General features: G+C 37.1%; 2 protein-coding genes across 4 annotated transcripts in view; one reads left to right on the plus strand and one right to left on the minus strand.

The window, feature by feature from the left end:
- The window catches only part of LOC137200776 (MBT domain-containing protein 1-like), a 33124-nt gene extending 18836 nt beyond the window's left edge, over positions 1-14288 (plus strand). For 2 of the 3 annotated variants that reach the window (XM_067615408.1, XM_067615407.1), the window contains exon 18: positions 879-14288. In XM_067615408.1, coding sequence (XP_067471509.1) covers positions 879-988 — 110 coding nt within the window. In that variant the 3' untranslated portion in view covers positions 989-14288. The remainder of the gene's footprint in view (positions 1-878) is intronic. The other variant, XR_010932079.1, reaches the window with a different exon arrangement.
- Positions 14102-23183, minus strand: LOC137200778 (nucleoside diphosphate kinase B-like). Its single transcript, XM_067615409.1, has 5 exons — positions 23025-23183; positions 20099-20231; positions 17979-18080; positions 16416-16528; positions 14102-14374 (listed from the first exon to the last, which is right to left on the minus strand). Exons 2-5 carry the CDS (start codon positions 20213-20215, stop codon positions 14257-14259), a joined length of 450 nt encoding a protein of 149 aa, XP_067471510.1. The 5' UTR covers positions 20216-20231; positions 23025-23183; the 3' UTR covers positions 14102-14256.
- Positions 23184-23458: the final 275 nt, after the last annotated feature.

A 23458-nucleotide genomic window follows, 5' to 3' on the forward strand; every position in this document is an offset into this window, starting at 1 on the left:
GATATTATTTTTCTTTATTCTCTTGGATAGTTTGATTGTTGATTGATGGAGTAATGTGGGTTTCATTTATGTTATAATTACAAAGCAACAAGCAAACATATTTTTTTTACATCTATGCAAATATATATATAATATTTGTAACTTGAATAAGTAATACACTCAGAGTTATTTAACATTAAGGAGTAGTTACATTTATTTTACATTACATTTAGTTACATTTAAAAGTTACATCTGGCCCTTTGAGGGCAACGATTCGATGAAAATGAGTTTGACAGCCCTGATCTAGAGTCCTCCGTCATCATTAACGAGCACAAATTCTGGTTCATCTCTGTGGTAGTTGAATGGTTTAACTGCTTATTAAATAACCAAAATCCTCAATTCAACTCCAGTGAGAAACTTTTGTTGCGTTTTGTTCCCGTATCTATCTACCCTCATGTCCTGTCTGCTTCTATTCTGTCAGCTGAAGGTGAAACTTTTGAATAATGATTATTTTCACTGCAGATTATTTTCCAACTCATCCAAGAATTCATTTTGTCTATAAAATGTCAGAAAATTATCCTGTCATGATTTCCCAAAACTTAAGTTAACATACACAAAAGTGTTGTTTTATTTGACGAAAAGACCCAAAACCCAAAAATTATTATACATGACAAACAAAAGCATCAATTAATCACGTTCCAGAAGGTGGAACCAGTGAAATTTTGGCTGTTTTGCTTGAAAAAACTATTAATCGGTTAATTTTCTGACGATCGACTAATTGTTGCAGCTCGGTAGAAAATCCACAAAAGAAGGATCTCAAACTCCAACCGGCTGTGACACATCACCGGCAGACCGGGAGCTCTAACCGAGCGCTCCTAATGTCCTCTCTGTTTCTGTAGGTTCACAGATGAAAGAGGAGAACACTGAAGCACCGGAGTTACCGTCTGATAGGACTGAAACGGAAACCAACGGATCGTCTGGAGAATTCTTTACCAGCCAGGACCCGTAGGCCTCATCCATCCCTCTCTGCCTTTATCGCTCCATCCATCCATCCATCCATCCATCCATCGCTCTACTTCTCGACAGTTATGAGTTTCAGGTCTCATATAATCATCTACTCTGATTAATTCAGATGTCTAGTTTATGGAGGAGGGAATACAGTGTTTCTACAAGTAGGAAACTGACTATCCGACGTTGTTGACGGTCTGTTTTAAGGCGGTAAACACAAACTTTGAATGACTTCAGCTGGCTGGAGATGGAAGCTAAATGAGGCTCTTCATTAATAGTGTCCAGTCCTGCCTTCCTTCCTTCCATCACTACATCCACGGTTTTTACTCCTCAGTCTTTCTCACTTCTCTTGGTGCCCCGTCAGACCAGAAACTAACAGCAGAATTCATCCACATGTGATAGTCAGGGCCGCAGCTACCATTCATCACACTAATGTTTGGTCCTTAATGTTTTTCTGGCAATTTGGGGATTTTCATAACCTGTATACTTTAAATCTAACACCGGCTGGAAATGACGGCTGATTACAGTATGTTTAGATTTTATATTTAAACAACTTTTAGCTATACAAAAAAAATAAAGAAACAATTTTATTCCTAAAAGCTAAATGGACATGCTTTAGATCCTATTTAGACAAAATAATGGAACAGGCAACTGAATAAATAAAATATAAACAACTTGGACTCTTGACCTCAGCTGTACTGTAGCTGGCAGGCAGACGCGGAAAGCATGAATTGGCCTTTAGTCACTAAACGGACAATAAGTTAAAGTTAACTCAAGAGACGTATTTGTAGCATGGCATCCTGTCTGAAACTCCACTGCAAGCAAATCCATTAATCGCGGCGATTCCATTAAAATGTTTTGATTTTTTTTTTTTGCGTAGAAAGTGATGCTGTCATAAATGCTGGTCTGACCAGGCGCTTACTCTTCATTTCCCAAACTCTTTCTCAGATCTCCATTTTTTTTTTTTTTTACCTTTCCCAAGAACAAACTAGACTTTTCTTAAAGGTGCAGTGTGTAGAATTTAGTGGCATTTAGCAGAACGGACTTGGCAGAAATGAATATAATATTATAAAAGTATGTTTTAATTAGTGTATAATCCCATGAAAAAATCTGTTGCCTTAGAATGAGCCTTTTATATCTACATAGGGAGCGGGTCCTCTTCCACGGAGGTCGCCATGTTGCACCAACAAGTTTCTACAGTAGCCCAGAACGGACAAACCAAACACTGGCTTTAGAGAGGGACTTTCAAGTTTTTCACGAGTGTCGCAGCCACCGTAGGTTCTCCTCATAGACTGTATAAAAATATGGATGTCGTTACCATGACGTCACCCGTTGGTTTCTGAAGAGCGGTTTTGAAGCTCAAAGTGAGCCGCTTCGGCCGTCGCCATCTTGGCAGTGCGTGACGCTGCCTAACACCCAGCCAATCAAAAATGGGCAAAGAGGCCGGCCGAATGGCTGAAATAAGCCACCTAGCGGCTGGCGGACCTGTCACTCAAAGCAGCCATGTCCTTCATTATGCATAACTTTACGGCTTAATAAAATTTAAACGGGTGAGTTATAAAAAAATTCACCCCCCGTACAGTTGTCATGAAAGGAGACATTAGCTACAGAGACATAAACCGTTGTTTGTACCAGGCTGTAAACATGTTTATTTCTGTTGTTAAGTTGGGCATTTTAACATGGGGGTCTATGGGGATTGACCAAGCGGCAACCTTGGGGGCTGTAAAATGAAGCCAAAAACTGCAGTTCCTTGAATGGCCACTTGAGGCTCCAAAAGCGACAACAGAACAACAGAAACAACAGAAATAAACATGTTTACAGCCTGGTACAAACAATGGTTTATGTCTTTGTAGCTAATTTCCTCTTTCATGACAACTGTACGGGGGGTGAATTTTTTTATAACTCACCTGTTTAAATTTTATTAAGCCGTAAAGTTATGCATAATGAAGGACACGGCTGCTTTGAGTGACAGATCTGCCAGCTGCTAGGTGGCTTGTTTCAGCCATTCGGCCGGCCTCTTTGCCCATTTTTGATTGGCTGGGAGTTAGGCATCATCACGCACTGCCAAGATGGCCACGGCCGAAGCGGCTCACTTTGAGCTTCAAAACCGCTCTTCAGAAACCAACGGGTGACGTCACGGTAACTACGTCCATATTTTTGTACAGTCTATGGGGATTGACTCGCTTTTGGAGCTTCAAGTGGCCATTCAAGGAACTGCAGTTTTTGGCACTTCCACATTGACTTTATTTTACAGCTCCGGAGGTCGCCTCTTGGTTCTCCTACACACTTGGAGGAGGAGGGGTATTCAGTTGGTTGCAATCTGCAATGTCACCGCTAGATGCCACTAAATCCTAAAAACTGGTCCTTTAAAGTTGATTTAATAACCACGTGGGGTAAAATAGCTACTGTTGTCCCAAATATCACTACGCACCTGTCGGATGCCGACTGAGAAAACTGGACAAAGAAGACCAGAATACAGAAACAAAAGAAGAAGATAAAGGAGGACAGGTGCGTCCACGACAGTAGCATTTGGAGCATTACTCGTCTCTGGTGCCTCTGAGAAAAGGGAAGTAACACAAAAAACAAAATATGAAAACTTTTGTACGGTGATTTTTTTTTTTTTTTTTTTAACGCCAAGATGTTTGTTGTTTGTACATGTTTGTGTGGTGTGTTCAAGGGTCAAAACTCTTGACGTAATAATAATGTTAATGGATGCTGTGTAATGTCACGTTGAGATTAGCAGTCATTTAAAAACTCTGTGTATGTGTGTGTGTGTGAATGCTGTGGATTCTGGATTGACGAGTTGTCCGGATACCGCAAATCAACAAGAGCCAGCACTTCATGTTTCTGTTTTTTGAGCCGTTGCCAAAAGTCTGCATCATCACAGAATAGTGTAAATTCTACTAAAAGTGACAACAGGCCACATCTGCAGTCAGAATTAAGTGCAAATGAGCAGATAATATATAAGCAACACTATATTGTTACTGTGTTTAGCATCAGTATGGTTGGAAGTTAAATACCAGCAAAATGTGAGTGAAGTTTGGCTGAAGGGGTTTTATCCAAATTCTTTATGTAAATAAGGGTGTTGATGAAAAATGGCACACAGTCAGACTTCCCTCAATAAATATCAAAAATACTTCCTGAATACATTAATTTGTTTAACAAGTTAATAGAGTAATGTTTGTCGTCACTCACTAACGATTGATACCTCACAAACAATGTTATTAGCTAAGGATTAACAGAATATTCAGCATTTAAGAGTTTGGAAACAAAAATGGTATAATAGAAATTATTTCATAAAGAGTATATTCAATTCAAAGAAGATTCTAGTAATAAAGATTATCACATTCTTAAAAAATAATGATAGATTTGTAACACAAAGTATAATTAACATAATAGATATGTAACAAATGAGTAAAGTTAATTTGATGTTTTTTATTCATAGCAACCGCGTAGCTTCACTGAGCTACAGGTTCACGAAGAGAAAAGAGAGTAAATATGTGCTTCAAATTTAATACTAGAAACAAATATTATGAACAAACAAATATTTAGATTTACACACCTACCCACCTAATATCTTCAGACTTGTTCAGCTGAAATGTTAGCATGCTCACATGGTAGCAGTCTCATTGCAGCCCTGTGTTACGGTATGCTAACGTGCTAAATTAGATGTTAGCATTCTCATGTTTTACGAGCAACAACTAATGATTATTTCCATGAATCGGTCGGTCTATAAAATGTCAAAAAACAGAGTCGTGACGTCTACAGATGAAACTTAAAGATATTCAGTTTACAATGAAGTAAAAGAGAAAAAAGCATAAAATCTTCACATCAGAGATGCTGCAACCACAGAATGGTTTGTGTGTTATTAATTACTTAAACAATTCATCGATAATTGTTACAGATACGTTTTTGGTGATCAACTAATTAGCTCTACTCATGCTAGCATAAAAGATTTAAACATAACGCAGCTTGTTAGGGTCACATTACGCTCCTGACCTGCAAGTATTCGCTCCATCTCCCATTTAATTGAAGACTGTAAGACTAAGAATGCATTCAAGTATGTGTTTAGTGTTTTACTTTGACCTCTTGGTCTGTGGTTTTTTCGTAGGTTTATGAACCACATTTGAACCGTGACATCAAATCCCTTTTCATGACTGACTGCAGGGAATTTTGTTGGATGTAAAGCTAATGTGACAGTACCTTTCTAACATGAACACTGTTAGCATCTTCTTAATCTCACCGCTGATGATGACAAGAGTTTGGTAATTAGTTTTTGAGCTATCTATGCCTTTTTCACCAAAATCATTTTATCCTCTTGGGAACATGAATGTACCGCATTTCATGGATGTCTGTCTAATAGATATTGAGACACACTCTTGACCTTGGAAACAACGTGATTAATTCAGATGTCTTGTTTAACAAGTGAATTAGTAGTACATGAGAAGTTTTTAGATTTTTTTCCACTCTGGAGGGCATTTTAGAAACACTCGGTTTTTGGCGAGGAAAGTGTGGAGTGAAAGCCGAAATGAAGAGAAAAGATGCATTTAGAAGTATTTGTGTTCTTCGCTTTAGATCACATTTGTTGTTGCCGACAATAACTTTCTGTGATGTTCAGTGGTTTTTTTTTTTTCTGTGCTTGTGTCTGAAATGTCAACAGTTTGTAGAGAAAAGATGGCAATAATTTAATGCCATTCACATGACGAATGTGAATGCGTGTGCGTTCTCTAGTTTGTGTGTGTTTGTTTCGAATCACAAGCCCCCGTCATTTTATCTGTCATCAAAACCTGTCCGACATGACTGGGGGGGCCTTGAAAATCCCTTTCAGTATCTAATATTATTATTATTATTATTATCATTATTATTATTATTATGACCACAAAGCTAACAGTGCAGCTACATCATAGAAGTGACAATCTAATCTAGTTAATGGTGTTAATTTCGTCAAGGAAAAAGATAAAAAATATTACACCCATTTTTTTTCCACAGCAAAATTAAGACTAAAAATAAATAAAAAGTAACTTTGAAAATGAAAACAAAGCATCTTGTTCTTCAGTAACATTATGTCTGTCAGTAACGTTAGCAAACGTTACTGACAGAACAAAAAAGTACATATAGATAAATTCATCTACAGTACAGTTTGGACAAACCATGAAAACATCAAGCCCAGCATACTGATATTTATGAAAAGATGGGCTAACATGACATTAACAAAACATTGGCAAGCACTGTGGACGTAAAACTCAGAATGCTACCTACAATGATTAATGATTAAAATGTGTGAAACATAATATGCTTTCCCCCAAAAGACTAAAATTGAAAAATCATGTGCCAAAAATGAATGCTGATAATAAGTCTCTGATCCAATTTTATCCGGTTTAATGTGGGAGCCCATGTCAGCCATAAAAATAGTTTGATGATGAGTTAGACTTGATGAAAAAAATTGAAAAATACAAAATACACATGGTAAGTCAAAATTCTGATTTCATATCTCATAATGTTGACATAATGTCACAGAATTTATATAATTTCGACTTTGTAGATCATTTTGACTTACAAGTTTGTAATTGGAACTTAGTAACTGAAAATCTTGACTTTCTCATCTTTTTCATTATTTTTTTACTATAATTTTGACTTAGTTTCTTATAAATTTGGACCTACTATTCACAGTTTTGATATACTGTTTAATACTGTAATTTTGACTTACCTTGAGTGTTTTTGTTTGTCATGTTTAACTTTTTCATTCATTTAATTTCTTTTTTTTCTGACAGAAATGAGCTTCCACATTAATCTAATGTAAGTGTCTTTTCTCCGGGAGGAAAAGACATGATGAAAACGCATAAATCAAGCGTTATAGGGCTTGCAATGTATAACATAAATAATTTGTGTGTGGGAGTGTGTGTGTGTGTTTTAAACTGTGTGTGCATGCATCAGTCTGAGCAACTTGCACACTAAACTAGTGGCTGTTTTTTAAATTTCATACTTGTTACTATCACTACTGTGTGTATGTTGTCTGTGTTTGTTGTCTTTTTGTACGTGAATCTCCGATAATGTCGAACTGTCTTATTTGTATTATGGTGCTATCTATAGATGATATATACATTTGATAATGTTTTTATGGAATGATTTTGACAAACTGTCTGTGACCCTGGTGAAGAAGTTGTACTCGTATTTTGGACACAGATTTTGTACTTGGAGGAAATGATTGATGTGAGTTTAAGGGGAAAACCACTCAATTTAAAGATTCACGTGTGCTGTGACCCAAGGCTAAAATTGGGGCAATATTTGTGAAAACAAAACACTCTCTGAGGTATTACATGTCAGTTTTGTAAAGAAACATCCAATGAAACCACAAAAATTGACCATCGTGACAGACACGTAATTTCAGACCTCTGGATCACCATTCAAAATCTCTTCCAGTGATTCAAACAAGTCTGGTGTGTTCATTGCAGTCCGATATCTTTAGGAATTGCATCCATATTTTACAGTTCAGCATCTTATGATTTATGTCCAGTGCCAAGGTAGGAAGTGTGTCCTTTATGTACCTTAACCATACAGTAGTTGCCATGCACAGATACTGTAGAAAACAAGAATTTAATAATGTTTTCACTGGATGTTTTCATTGAATGTAATACAGGGTTTTGCAGAATCGTCCAGTATCAACATTCATTTCGGAGGGTTGGCTGTTTCCCCTGGATAGAAAAATCATTTAGCCAATTAGAGTTTCGTAGTCTGGATTAAGAATCGGGCGCCATCTTCTTGTGCCAGAACCAGAAAAATGTCCATATTTCTTTGATTGAAATGACAAATTTCTGTTTGTCTTTTGTGGCAGCATATGTCAACACTGAGCGCCTTTCATTCTGAGTGGAAATAGATTTGGATCCTTGAATTCAGTGGTCTTCCCCATCAGTTTCTGGTTTAATGTGTGTGTCAGTAGTGGGAAGGAGGACTTTGTGGGTTTTATAGGTTTTTTGTGGGTTTTACAGTGACTTACTAAATGGCAGTGTTTTCTTAGACTGTGGTTTGGGACCTGAACACAATAAGGATGTTTCAGTCAGTCTGGAAAAGGCAAGACTGGCAGTGGTTGCTTTTTAGGCTTTTAGGCCCGTTATCTTGAGATAAACTGTTTTTGTGATCACAACTCAAAGCCTGTTATCTTTAGATTTTGGTTTATTTAGAAAGTTTGTGTGTGTTAATCAAACATAGAACAGAGGAAATCAGGACTTAAATGTCTTGTTATGGACTCTACAAAGAGGCCTACAAAATATTTTACCATCTACTGTTACATTTGTTATCTTCTGATAATGAGATAATTAAGTTGTGATCATGGCTTTGATATCTTGAGATTAGAGGTTCAAGACTGAACCCAAAACTGGATCGGATACAAAATTGACTGGGTTGGATTCAAGACTGAATTGCCACCACAATTCCAAGACTGGATTTGGGACAACATCAGAGAAAATTAAGTCTTGAAGTTGGAGGTATTGGATTGTACCGGATCCACTTACACTTGATCGTATTTAGATCAAGTCAAAAATTTGATCAGGTATAAAATTTTGGAGCTAATCCAAGACTGGGTTGGGTACCAAATTTCGGAGGCAATTAAATTCAGGTCATGAGTTTAATAGCTTGCAGTTGGAGGTCTTGGATGGAAGACTTCATCGGGTACCAAATTTTAGAGGCAATTAAGGTGGGGCCATGAGTTCGATACATTGAGATTTGAGGTCTTGGATTAGGTAAAAAATATTGAACTCGATGGCAGACTGGATCGAGTATAAAATATTGTTGATTGGGTAAAATATTTTGGACCCAATCCAAAGCTGGATCAGGGCACCAAGTTTTGAAGACAAGTTGAGAGTTTACTATCATGAGGTTGGAGGTCTTGGATTGAGTCCAGAATTAAGTACTGGCTCCAAGACAAACATTTATCAGGTACGAAATTTTTGATCCAACTAAGGCCTGATTCAAGACTGTACCACATTCTGGAGGCACTTCAGGTGACATCATGAGTTTAATATTTTGAGATTAGAGGTCTTGGATTCCAGATCGAATTGGACACAATCAAGTCTTGAATCCAGGACTTTATGGACTGCTATAAAACGGACCTCCGGGAAACCTACCTGACCTTAGTGTGTATAATTTCATTTTCCAAAAGAAAAAAGACCTCTACTTGAATTAGATATAAAACCAACATCCTGAGATTTTTCATCTCAAGAAAACAAGATAATGAAAACTTTTATCTTGACATAACGAGGTCATTAACAAACCTGACAAAACTATTAGCAACCACAGCTGCGCTCCGGTTCTGATGGCAACTTGGGCTGCATTTATTAACGCAACTTTATTTCCATGTGCTACAGAACTCATTTCAGAATAGGCAAATAATGAAGCTTTTGTCTTGTGTTTTCTTGCTGTTACAGATGTATGAGATCTGTAAATGTAGACTTTGCAGTACTTCACATGTAGCCTACAAAACCTGCAAAACAGAGCCAACGATAAATAAGAGAACTTTCAATAAGCTAAACCTAAAGCCTGCAGAGCCAAACCCAGACTCATACAGATTTTTTTGTTTGTTTGTTTTTTTACATATGTGCCAATTGATTAAAAAAAAAAAATTGATATATGAATCTATTTGTGTCCCACACTGACGAGTTTTATGAATATTTGCTGATCATGTTACTGTCCATTTGGTCCACATGTTCGTGCTGTGAACATGAAGTTTACCGAGCTCTATCAAACCATACAAATGTTTTAAAATATCTATATATAGATATAATCTATATAATATAAATGTAGGACAAAAGAAATGTAGTTATGTAACAATTTAAACTTTCATTAAGTTTTTTTTAATACATTGTGCAATTTTTGGCAGCATGATTGTGAAGAAATTACATTTAGGTGTAAAATAGATGACATTTTACATTTTTATGCAATAAAAAAGAAAAATCTTAAAATTATTATTTTTGAAATGTTTATTTTTGCATATAATGTTGTGTATTACATGTTTCTTGTATTTCAGTTGCTCCAGGTTGACCCTGCCTAAGTTCTCCGTCTTAACAAGTAAATTTTTCTTACATCCTGTCATAAAAAAAATGATTAATTTTTCAATGTAGAAATATTTATGATAATGGAGGGAGGGATTTTTTCATAGCTCTCAAAACAGTCCAGTTAGAATTCTTTCCTCTGAATATCAACCTGTTTCATGAAAAATCTCAAAGCAGCTAAAACTTCCTTTGAACAAGTTTCGTTTTAAAGCATTTTAAATATTTGACCAAATTACTTGTTAAGATGGATGTTTTCTGAGCATTTTCATGGTGTTTTTGAGGTTTTTTTTACTCAGATGACAGCAGAAAACACTAAAAACTGGTAAGTGTTTCTGAATTATAGACTATTGTCAGAAGGGAACAGCTGATTCATTAGTGAGGAAGTATTCCAGGATTTTATTACTGTTGAAGGATTATATTTATGAGCTGGATCACTGTGCCAGTGAGTAATATTGACATTTGCTGTCTCTGCTCTTCACATTTAGCCTTCTAAAAGCAAACAAGTGTCAGTCCATCAACAGAGAGTTTGGTTCTGGATCTCAGCTTGATGTGTTTCCCTCCTGGACCTCAGTCTGGACTCCACCCAGCAGATCTGAGGTCAGCAGGGTCACCCGATGTTTGGGATGGTTCGTTAAGCTGCTGAGGAGGGTAGAATTCAGCTGATGGGATTGTCTGAGTCCTTTTTTCCATCGTCAGCATCAATTTAATTTGGAGCCAAATAACTGAAGTTGCAGCAGCTTCCATTACTGACATTCAGCCAGAAACATTTAGATTTACCTCTTGGGTTTCTAAAGGCAGCCAAAGTCAACTTGTAAGTTGAGTAGACATGTGATACACACCCGGTGCTTTGGCCCACCAGCAATAAAACTATTCTGTTGACATCTGAAGCTAATCAGATGCTACAGGGGATTAACAATATATCAACAAGGTAAAATACACCAACTCTGTTCTTGAGTGAGACAGTTGTGAATATCCCACACACACCATCCTGCAGCCAGAAATACTCACTAAAGCTCCAAATATGGATTCATCCGCCGCTGAAAATTTTGGCAGCATGATTGTGAAGAAATTATTACATTTAGGTATAAAATAAATGACTGAATTTGCATGTTTATATGCAATAAAAGAGAAAAATACTTAAAATTACTATTTTTGAAATGATTATTTTTGCATATAATGTTATATATTACATGTTTCTTGTATTTCAGTTGCTCCAGGTTGACCCTGTCTAAGTTCTCCGTCTTAACAAGTAAATTTTTCTTACATCCTGTTATAAAGAAATGATTAATTTTCAATTTAGAAATATTTCTGATAATGGAGGGAGAGATTTTTTTCATAGCTCTCAAAACAATCCAGCTAATTGAACAAATTTGTCGGATTAAGTTTTTTGCCTGAATTCTTTCCTCTGAATATCAACCTGTTTCACAAAAAAATCTCAAAGCAGCTAAAACTTCCTTTGAAAATATCAGGTTTTGTTTTAATGCATTTTAAATATTTGACCAAATTACTTGTTAAGATGGATGTTTTCTGAGTATTTTCATGGTGTTTTTGAGGGTTTTTTTACTCAGATGACAGCAGAAAACACTAAAAACTGGTAAGTGTTTCTGAATTATAGACTATTGTCAGAAGGGAACAGCTGACTCATTAGAGAGGTAATGCAACTATCATCAGAAGAGTTAAATCATCAAGTTAACTGGAAGATTCACTCAAGTATTCCAGGATTTTATTACTGTTGAAGGATTATATTTATGAGCTGGATCACTGTGCCAGTGAGTAATATTGACATTTGCTGTCTCTGCTCTTCACATTTAGCCTTCTAAAAGCAAACAAGTGTCAGTCCATCAACAGAGAGTTTGGATCTGGATCTCAGCTTGATGTGTTTCCCTCCTGGACCTCAGTCTGGACTCCACCCAGCAGATCTGAGGTCAGCAGGTTCACCTGATGTTTGGGATGGTTCGTTAAGCTGCTGAGGAGGGTAGAATTCAGCTGATGGGATTGTCTGAGTCCTTTTTTCCATCGTCAGCATCAATTTAATTTGGAGCCAAATAACTGAAGTTGCAGCAGCTTCCATTACTGACATTCAGCCAGAAACATTTAGATTTACCTTTCGGGCTTCTAAAGGCAGCCAAAGTCAACTTGTAAGTTGAGTAGACATGTGATACACACCTGGTGCTTTGGCCCACCATCAATAAAACTATTCTGTTGATATCTGAAGCTAATCAGACGTTGCAGCGGATTGAAAATATATCAACAAGATTAAACACAACAACTCTGTTCTTGAGTGTGAATATCCCACACACACCATCCTGCAGCCAGAAATACTCACTACAGCACCAGATATGGATTCATCCGCTGCTGAAAATAGTCCCCAACAAATGCAGTATTTCCTCCTGTGTGAGTAACATTTGCTACAAACTACATTGCCCAGCTGTTTAAGGAAATCGCCTTTTTAAAGCACATTTACATGCTAACATGCTATCATTAGCAACACTAAAGATCTGAGACTGATGTCTTTTCAGTCATTAGTTTTAGAGTTACTCTGTCATAGACTAAAGTGTTAGACAGTTGGATTTGTGTGTGCATGCGCGCTTTGAGCTAAATGCTAACATGCTGATGCTTAGCAGATATAATGTTTACCATGCTCACCATCTTGATTTAGTGTGTTAGCATACAGTATTAGACCAAATAAAGATCCAACCTGATGATGGCACCAGAGGAAAAGTCAGACGATTACCGGTTATTAAAATTCATCCTGAGGTGAACAGAATCTCTGAACCAAATTTAATGACAATCCATCCATTTCACTCAAAATGTCAACCTCATGGTGGCACTAGAGAAAAAGTCAGAGTACCAGCAAAGTCAGAAGGCGGCCTGGCTGCCATCCATATAGCTACTAGCGCTACTAGCATGGCAAAAATCTGAATAAAATCCAATCTGTAAGTATATTCAAGTCCTACTGGGCAAATATAACTTAATCTCCAGTCTTTTATAAGGACGTTTCTATTGTTAGCATGTTAGCATTAGTGTGGTGTGAAAGAATTAAGGGAGATCTAACCTCATGCTAACATTAACAAATTTAGCATTAAAGATTAGCTTGTTGTATATAGTGATATTTTGTTTGTGTTTGAAATTACAGTAATTAATTTCTCATTGTGAGCGCAGAGCAGTAAGTAAATACTGCAAAATACCTTTTTCAATTGTATGCGTTAGTTTTGAAGGCAGTCTGAATTGTGTGCCTAATATGACTTTAGGCACAGATAACTCACTAAACTCAAATTATATAAACTATATAATGGAGTTGAAACTAGCTCCACCTCCAGCAGCTACAACAGTAACATGCTGCTCTTACACTGATGCTTCACTATTAATAATCTAATGATGTCATATATAATAATATATCAGTCAGAGGGACCAAACCAACACTTTTACTGCAATACTTTAACTACATCAAGCTCATAATACTTATGTACTTTTACTGCAATACTTTAACTACATCAAGCTCATAATACTTATGTACTTTTACTGTAGTAGGACTTTTCATGCAGGACTTTTACTTGTAATGGAGTATTTTTACATTTTGGTATTGGTGCTCTACTCTCTTCTCAGTGGTTTGCAGACATCAAGTCTCCAGATGTGATGTCTGTAGTAGAACCGAAACCATTAGTTGATTCATCACTTATCAAAATAGTTGCCGGTTATTTTTCTGTCAATCAGCTACTCAATTAATGACTATCTTCTGTTCCGTCAGAGAAAACAAGCAATTTGATGACATTACCTTGGGCTTTAGAAAACTGTATTCACTATTTTCTGACATTTAACAGACCAAATAATTAACTGATTAATCGAGAAAATAATCTGCAGATGAATAGATAATGAAAGTCATCACATTAAGCTCTGGTCTGACCATCTTGAAGTTATTAGGATTTAGCCTTTAGGAACCAAATTTAATGGGAATCCATCCAATAATTTGTAGTATATTATACTTACATGAACACACATCACCATGCATCTATTTTTGCTGCTAACATGGTTAAAAATAGTATATAAAAGTAGTCAGAGGTCACAGACAGTTGTAATTAACATGAGACTTTATTGGTAAGTGCTACATGTTGTTGATTGTCCAAGTCAGAGGATCAACTGCAGGGAGGTCGGGTGTAATCAGGTCAGGCCAGTGGGGTCGGTGGGATCCAGTTGGATGTAATTTCCTGGTTTCTGAGTGGCCAGTTTACTCATACAGCCAGTGCTGGGCGCATGGGGTGTAGGCGACAAACTCCTCGGCCTTGAACCACAGGTCGATCTCTCTCTTGGCGTTCTCCAGGGTGTCGCTGCCGTGGATGATGTTCCTGAGAAAACAAGAGAGGTGATTGTCAAAAGTAAAAACACATACATTTTAAAGAACCATGCTGGTGACTTTGTATCTTCAAGCCTGTTAACTACACTTTACTCAATGTCCCAAAACATCCGTCAGTTAGTTTTAGATTGATTTCCTTCCTCCAGTTCATTTATGAGAAAATCAACCACTTTATTTACCTACTTTTATACTTAATTTTAACCAAAATTCTTATAATTTTGACCAAAAGACAATTCTGGACTTACAGTCATTTTTAATCAAAAACACATAATTTTGACTTTGATTAGTATGTTATAATTTATAATTTGGACTTTGTAACTTTTTGACTTTGTGAGACCCTGAATCTCATAATTGCGACATTTAAAGTTAGATTATTTAGTATTTCATAATTTAAATTTTTAAGTCAAACTTGTGCCTCCCTATCTCATAATTGTGTTACTTCAAAATTTTGAAGTAATTTTTAGTCATTTTGATTTACCTACTAGGTCAAAATTATAATAATTTCAACTATTGACTTGGTTGATCTCATAAATTTTGACATATAATTCATATTTTTTACTTACTGTCTCATAGTTTTGACTTACCAGGAACAGTTTTATTTTTGGAAGTCCGTTTATTGTTTGTACGGAATTATAGGGCATGTGCATTGGTATTGATTGCGCAAGATCACATGATCAAATTCAAAGTGTTTCACTCAAAACGTTTTTGCTTGAAGGTAATACATCAATCCTTCCTACGGTTTGGGTTAAAATGATTAGGTTTAGACACAAAAACCACTGGTTAGGGTTAGAGAAAGGTTATAGTTTGGGTTAAAACAGTAAAATCCCTGACGTGACAGTAAAAAATGTCCCATTTAACGACACTAAAATGCCCGACATGACGGTCAAATTGTCCGGTTAGTGGTCTACAAGTGGTCTAAATTCCGGAAACCCATTTCGTACCAATAGAACAAACTAATATCGGCATGGAGAACCAGTCTGGACCAACAGCCTGTGGACTACTGGCAGGGAATCGTCCGTGTCAATAGTCAGTAAATTATTGCACCGGTTCCATATCTGTAGCCGATGCCTTTATTTTTTTTATCATTCATTACATCTCATCTCTTCACCTGGTGGTCCTTCCATCACAAAAAGGTAATACATCAGTCAATATTTAGTGGGCTATTTTTATCAAAGCTATGTTATTGTCAATGGTTAATGTACTTCCAATTGTGGATGAATTAATACTTAATAGGAATACATCTGTCATTGCCAGGAGCTATTAGACCAGCAGCTGATCCCTACTCACGAGTATATAAAGTAGTTATATTTAGTAATATATTTATATTTAGCTTCACCTGGACTACCTACAACAGTAAAATAAAAGCGTCACAATAAACACCTCAACTTTATTGCTCTTACTTCAGTACATTAAGCAAATATGTCCTGAACCTCATTACACGGATGACACCTTATTTATCTGATTATATATTATCTAATTATATATTTTATTATTATTACTACTATTATAACTATAGATATTATTATTTATCTTTTTATTCTCTTTTGTTTAGTTGTTCTGGCCATCCACCTACCTCTGTTCATATTCTGATTTAACCTAACTACATTACCGTTTGTGTATGTATGAACATGGCATGTTATGATATTTATTTTGGGGGATTTGATTGGTTCTTTAGTCATGGCGTCAGTCCCATGGTGTGTCTAGATTGGCGGCCAGAAGGAGCTTTGGCTTTATATTACGTGACCCCCAGATAAATGAGTGTACATGTATGTATGACCGTATATGCTATATGTTGTATATATTATGTCTCAATTTTTTTTTTAAATGTAAATGCTTAAATTTCACTTTTAATGCAGTTTGTTATATATGTTTTATTAGCAGTTTTGCTTAAAAGACTAGAACCTAAATTCATCTTCACAGTTGGATTTAAGACTCAATATGTCAGATTTCAGAGTGGGCTGCTGGAGAAGAAATTACTAAACTAATGCTGATAATCGAATGAGGCTAAAATGTGTGCGTTAACGTCTCCTTACCTGCCGATGTTGATGCACAGGTCTCCACGGATGCTGCCGGGCTTGGAGTCAGCGGGGTTGGTCTCACCCATCATCATCCTGGCGAGCTTCACAATGTTCTGACCCTCCCAAACCTGAAACACACACAAAAAGACACCTGTCACTTGTGTGGTCACAACTCTGCCATAAATTCTACATTTACGAAGTTTATACATTTTTAGTCACTGTTGACATTCAGAAAGGTGATAATTCTACTTCATGTTTATTATTGAGGTTGTAGTGTGTACTGGTGGTGTACTGGGGTGCATTATATTGAATGATGTTCCTAATATTTCCCCCCCTCATGTATGTTAATGGAGTGGACAAAATATTAGGAACACTTTTCTATAACGCACTTGGATCGCACTAGATTTGACAGGCGTTCCTAAACTACAGTAGCGGGATTTCATGTATTTTTCTCCTTCTTTACTCCAGACTTCTCAAATCTGTCACCTGTACAGAGTGGAGAACGTGAACAACACATGGAAACACCTTAGCAACCACCTTAGCAACCAAGGCTACATGTGTAACTAGCCGACGTTAGCTTGTCAGCAAGGTAGAAAAAAACGTTGCAAACAAAGCATTGAGATCAGGTTGAGGCCCTGACTTTCGACTTGCAGGCAACATTTCTACATGTTTACCTCAAGTTTTGGATCTTTGACCATGTTTAACATCCGATATCAGAGCAGCATATAAATAACAGAAAACGCAGCAGAAAAAGCAGAATATGTCCCATTGAAACAAACAGAATTGTTGGGGACTATTTTCAGTGGCGGATGAATCCACATTTGGTCCTCTCATGAGGATTCCTGGCAGCAGGACGGTATGTGTGGGATTGAGCCAAAATAAACTACAGTGTGTGTTCATGGTGATGACAGAACTTGTCACCCAGTGCAGCAGTGTGGCTCGTTGATGTGTTTTTAATAGTTTTTGGAATAGGTTTTTATTATCTGACTGTCCTGTAAGAGGTCAGGAGTGTCACCTCTGAGTAGGTGTGTGCGATCGCCTGCTCCATAAAAGGAGAACAACCTTGAAAACAAGAGGGTGTGAAGAGAGAGAATGTTGACAGCTGGATGAGAGAGCAAAGACGGAAACACAGAGAGAGTGCTGATGAAATGGAAAGACTGATAAAAAAGATATCTGACTGACAGAAGACGAGTGCCAGAGATGAGCAGAATGTGTGTTTGAGTGTGTGTGTTTGAGTGTCATGTATTCAGTGTTGCCAGATGGGAAATGTAAAAGTATCATACCAGACGTTTAAAGTTATCGTATTTCAAGCAAAATTATCGTTATACTAGTCATAACCAAAAGAACAAATAGGGGTAAATGTGTAATTTCATAAAACACTGCCTACAAATCTAGCCCCATTGTTTAAAAAAATAAAAAACTGCTGATGTATTCATTCCTATATGTTTGTTGGCGATTCTTCCCTTTTTGACTGTTCCAACAGCAACTCCTCTTTGCCTCTCGCCTGTCCTCACCTTTCCTCAGTTTTTAAACGTTAGGATTTGGTTTTAAGATTAGTATGTGCGATGTGTGCGTTACCATGGCGAGGATGGGTCCAGAGGACATGTATTTGCAGAGTCCACCGTAGAAGGGCATGTCCTTCAGGTCCAGGTAGTGATTCTTCATGTGGTCCTCAGAGGCCTGCACACACAATTAACAAAGTTTTATCAAACATACAGTGAAGTTCTCACTTATTGGTCAAATAACAGACAGTCTTGTGCTCTAAATATATAATATTAACATCCTATCACATTTTAAATGAGGTTTTCTTGATCAGATAGAACCATCTAATTCTGAAAACACATTTTTCAGTTGTAATTTTAAGTTTCTATCTGCTAAAGCTTTACAGAAAGCTTTCCAATTTTTTGTGAAAAAGTCTGACAGTTTACTTTGTTGTAAACTAAACAAAATAATTTGGTTTTCACTGACAGATTTTAATAGATAATACAGTTCATAAAGTTTTACCAACAGCAATATTCAAGACAATTAGAAAGCTCAAAAATGTTTCTCCGTTAATTCGCTGATATTTTCTTTAGTCATTCTTTTTCTGCAAACAAATTTACTTTTTGTTTCTGTCTGGACAAATTGTGGTCTCTGTCAGTGTCTGACCTCTGAATGTTTCTCTGTCATCACTGTGTCTGCTGCAGGACTCCGGTTATAACGTTTAACACACACAAACCCAGTTAGCAACAGGTAGAGTTAGCATCAGCAGCTAGCAGCTTGAATGTATATTCTTACGTATTCACATTTTTGGCTTTCATTGCTGTTTTCTTTTAAATAGTCAGAGTAACTTAAGTCACTAATAATAACATTAGTTATTGCTAACTAAAATTAGCATGAGGTCTGTAATCGAAATTAGCAGGCTAGCTGACTAGCATGGTAGATAAAGGTAAAAGTCCACTTTTCACTGAGTTCAAACAAGATAAAAATGACTAACTCAGTTGGTGTTTGTATCAGTGTCATTCATAATGACATACATGTCATAAAATAAGTAGTTACATAAAACCAGTTTTAATGTTTCAAAACTTCAGATTAATTTACTCTCCAATCACTGATTGCTACTTTACATTTGGAACCTTATAGAACAAAGTTAGGGAACGCTTTGGAGTCAGAACCTTTTCTTTTCTCAAAATTTAAGGGCAACAAGGCATAAAACAAAACAACACAACACAAAATGTTAATAGCTTGTAAGAATTTAGTTTCATCTTTGTCACGAACTATTTTTTGAGTTCATGAAATGTAAAGTTCAGTTTATATCAACTCTGATGAATCTGAATCTCAGCTGGAGCTGATCCTCGCTGGTGTGATCTGCATGTAGATTGTTAATCCTCAAAAATAGAAGAGGTCAGGTAACTGTGGGATCAACACCAGTAAAGTATGTGTGATAGTGACAGCAGTATCAGTCCTTCAGTTCAGCTGCAGCATTCAACAGTTCAGCAGCTGTCAACAATTCAGCAGCTTTCATCTCCTCCCACAAATCTAAAACCCACTGTGTTGTGTGTGTATTCTTTCTTTGAAAGGATCACTGTCAGGCTTTGAGAGTGTAAAGTCTTTAGAACGTATTAAAAAGTCTTAAATTTCCTGTCCAAAGGTCTTGAATATCGTCTCTTTCCTGCTGCAGACAGTAACATTACATTTTTTTTGTATGCATCTGCAGCTGTCGAGCTGTCATGTGACTAGTCGTCGTGTCGTGAGGTATATCTAATATCTAAAACACACTACAGTACATTTACATTGTGATCATGTAAAAATATTTTGAAACAAGTTTAAATTTTTGATAAACCTTTTCTGAAATAATCTGCTTACTAAAAGCAGATAGTCCATTCGCAAATGTGCCATTTTTTAAAGTTTTTCTACAGGTTAAACATAAATTAGCCTATATTTATACTTCTCTGCACAGTTAATGTTCGTTACACATGAAATAGAAATACCTATATGACCTTTTAAAACTCAAGCATGTCATGCATTGGATACTTCGATTTGATAGTTTGAAAGACTTTATTTTTAGGCCTCGGGCATCTTTAGTGCTTATTCAGTATATTCTAATTTCTTAAATATGTCCCTTTTTAAAAAAGCAAGGTGTTGTTTTTATTTTGCATCAAGGCCTATTGATCCCCCTCTTTGTCCTGTGTTTTAATTCCTGATGTCGTCATGGTTACCTGCATGAATTTGGCAGCAACCAGCCTGAAGCCTCTGTGCTCGAAACGCTTGATGATCTCGCCACACAGGCCTCTCTGGACGCCATCGGGCTTCACGGCAATGAAGGTACGCTCCATGTCTGCTCAAAGAAGGCTACAGAAACAACACCAAAGAAAAACAGAAGAGAAAGTTGTTATTTTTAATCAGCCTCCAAAATTAAGAATGGAAATGTGTGGAAGTTTGTTGTTTGAGGTTCAAGTTTTTGTGTTTTCTACAATCAAAAATAAAATAACCCAGTTGAAGGCATTTCTGTCAGAGTACTGCATCCTAAATCAACACCAGTCTGGTTTTACTCCATATTTATAAATTTATCAATGCATCAAGGTAGGAACGGCCTAATCTGAATTCCTGCAGGTCACCAGCGGAGCGCCACAGGGATCCATTTTGGGTCCCGTCCTGTTCAGCATTTATATAAATCAGATTGTCTCTTCTGTGTCTGATTGTAAAATTCGTCTTAATGCAGATGATACTGTACTATACAGTACAGTACTATACAAGTACTTAATAAAACAGTAAAAACTAAATTCATGTTACTCTCCAGATCCAAACATTCTGTTCAACCTCTGTCTGAGGAGGCAACAAGTTGGGTCACCTCTGAAACAATTTGGATTTGAGTTGAAGGTTAGCACCAGGTGAGCCTGTGTTGGTGGTCACCAACACAGGCTCACCTGGTGGAGAGGAGATTTATGAGAAGCTCAGAGAGCTGGAAGATGAGATATTTTTTGGTCACTTCAAATAACAAAAAGAAGTTGCAGAAAGAGAAGAAAGTTTCTGCTACAGCCTCATGTTGGAAATGTCACATTACATTTCAAGAGTAGAATGTAGACTGAAGCAGCTCATTGTCATCATTCCAGCATGTGTTTTCATTAAGAGGGTAATATTAAATTACCTACTAATTAAAGAGACTCTATGAAGCTGGAGTTCATTCTGCTGAAGCAGTGAATGTGAAATCAAATCTGCTGCTGAGTTTGGACGGCATTTCCTTCTCTCTCAGCTCCTATCTCAGCAATGCCTCCTCATAATTTTGGACAAAGCTTCAGCGTGATCAGCTGGCCTGCTTTCTAATTTTACTGCCTGTTGGTAGCTGGTCATGGGAGGCTGATGTCAACTGGCAGCAGGTGGCACTGGCAGGAATTTGCTTCTTTTACGCTTTCTCAGCAGGGCTGAGAGACACCTTCTAGAAACAGCTGAGTCCAGGGTCTGTGTTGGGTCATCTGTTCACAGCAGATAACTTTATACACTCAGAAACTTCAGTTATGATGTTTCTGACTCCCCAAATGATGGGGACAAAAGGAACGAGAATTCCTCAACAAGATTCATGTCCATGATTTTAAAACTGGCAGCTCATTCAAGCAAACCAGCTCAGTTTAACAAGAAGGAACCAATCAGGACTGATCTGGGGGGTAGGAGAGTCTGAGAGGGCTAGAACAGCTGTTTTGAAGCACATGGCACTCTGACAAATCAGAACCAAAAGTTCCTGCAGACCTTCCAAATAATATTCACAATTTCAAGTCTTTCACCTCAAATAACTAATGTGATTTGTCTCAATTTTTGGCAGTAACTTGATTTCTGTTGATTGAGATACAGATTCTATGACCATGTAGACTCCTAACCTGGTGTTTTTTTAAGTGTGCATATGTTCATATCACAAAGCAAAGACAGATATTTGACAGAAGCATGGAGACAATGATCTCTGCCTCAAGCTGATATATCACATTAAAACCCCTTAACATGTTTTCCCTTTTTTGTGTAAAAATCCAGAAATTACATTTCCAAACTAAACACTTTTCTCTTCTGCATAGTCCCTTTTTGGATTCCAAATATGTTGTAGTGGCGAAAATTAAGGTTAATAAGCTTCAGAACATTTTGAACTTGAAATGATGTTCAGAAATATTTTCAAAGCCCGTGGCTTTCGGCCTTTTGTAAACCTGTGGGAAAACTGAATGAGAAATTGTGAATGTGTATATCTCAATAAAATTTGTGAGCAAATTATGTGATTAAAAATTGTGTCCCTGCTTTCAGCTTTAAAGTCAGAGCTGAAATTTGTCCTTGTAACTTAAATGCATGTCTTTGTCAAAGTTTTCTGCTTTGAATCTGCACTCAGATATTCAGTTTCTCAGAGTTCTGGTGTAACTTTTCAAATTTTATAGCAAATACAAATCTTTTCTTCACATTCACAGCCTTTAATGTCTCATGCTGAATTTTATTTGTAGGTTTACAAACGGTGAAGAGTTTGATATTATTTCTGAACATTGTTTCACAAGTGCAATATGTTTCTGACCCTTATTTTAGCCCGTTGAACTGCAGCTTTAAATTGGTTCAGTGTAATTGCAAACACAGTTGGTTTTTAGGGTAAAATGAATGATTAGTGTGTGATCATGGGACCAACTTAATGCCCTTGTCGGACATGTATACCCAGTATGCCTTGTGTTTCAACGACGCAAACCGATTGGCTAGGTTTAGGCATGGGGTGTGAGATGGGTGGGGTTAGGGTAAAAATATCAGGGACAGAGCCAATCAGAGGCAGAGTAGGGGTGCGTCTTCACGGAAGGCACACTGGGTATGCATGCCTGACACGGCCATTTCTGCACACTCACAGACTGTCTGTCTGCAGCTGTCTGCAGCCGTCCAGCATGTCAGTGCAGCAAAAGCACATGTGCTGCCTGCAGGACAACACATGCACATAATGCACGCAGGAAAATGAGCAACGCTGACTGTCAAAAAACATTTAGTAACTGAGACACCACAGAGACGCTATTGGCTAATTTTGTGGGTTTTTTTGATTATATTTCAAGTTTTCCTATTAAATAATTTAAAAAGTGACAAGAGCAGTGGACAATTACACAAAAATACTTGCTTTGCTTGTGAGTGTGTGTTGATATCTACCTTGGTTTTGGGAGTTGAGGAGAACTTGTGAAGACCGGCTGCGGGGATGCAATCACCGAGGCCGAACAGCCAAAGAGGAGCTCTATTTAAAGGGTTCACTGCGGGGGGGGGGGGGGGTGGAGCCAAAAATATAAGTCTGTGCGTGTTGTTTGGGGGCGTGTGTGTGTGCGTACAGGATGACTGGATGAATCTGTGTCAACAGATCGGCGCAGTCCTCCACTGTGTGTGCGCATGCATGTATGTATTTTTGTGAGGACCTGTTTAAGTTTTAGACCTTGAGAGTGCTCTTGGACAATTTTGGCAAAGTAAGACACTGTTGAAAATTGAAGATATTTTTGTAAAAGCCAAAAGTCAAAAATATTTTTGCTTTCCAAAAATGTTTGTACTTTTCATAAATATCTCTACTTTCCATAAATTTCATAAATTTTCTTTTT

The sequence above is a fragment of the Thunnus thynnus genome, chromosome 17 (genome assembly GCF_963924715.1).
Source record: "Thunnus thynnus chromosome 17, fThuThy2.1, whole genome shotgun sequence".
Taxonomy (NCBI): domain Eukaryota; kingdom Metazoa; phylum Chordata; class Actinopteri; order Scombriformes; family Scombridae; genus Thunnus; species Thunnus thynnus.

Excerpts from the sequence above, each read along its gene's own strand:
- LOC137200778 (XM_067615409.1), bottom strand. The coding sequence starts at position 20,215 with ATGGAGCGTACCTTCATTGCCGTGAAGCCCGATGGCGTCCAGAGAGGC. Across the intron at positions 16,529-17,978 it reads CTGGACCCATCCTCGCCATG|GTTTGGGAGGGTCAGAACAT; the intron begins GTAACGCACACA and ends TGTGTGTTTCAG. Across the intron at positions 14,375-16,415 it reads CTGTGCATCAACATCGGCAG|GAACATCATCCACGGCAGCG; the intron begins GTAAGGAGACGT and ends TTGTTTTCTCAG.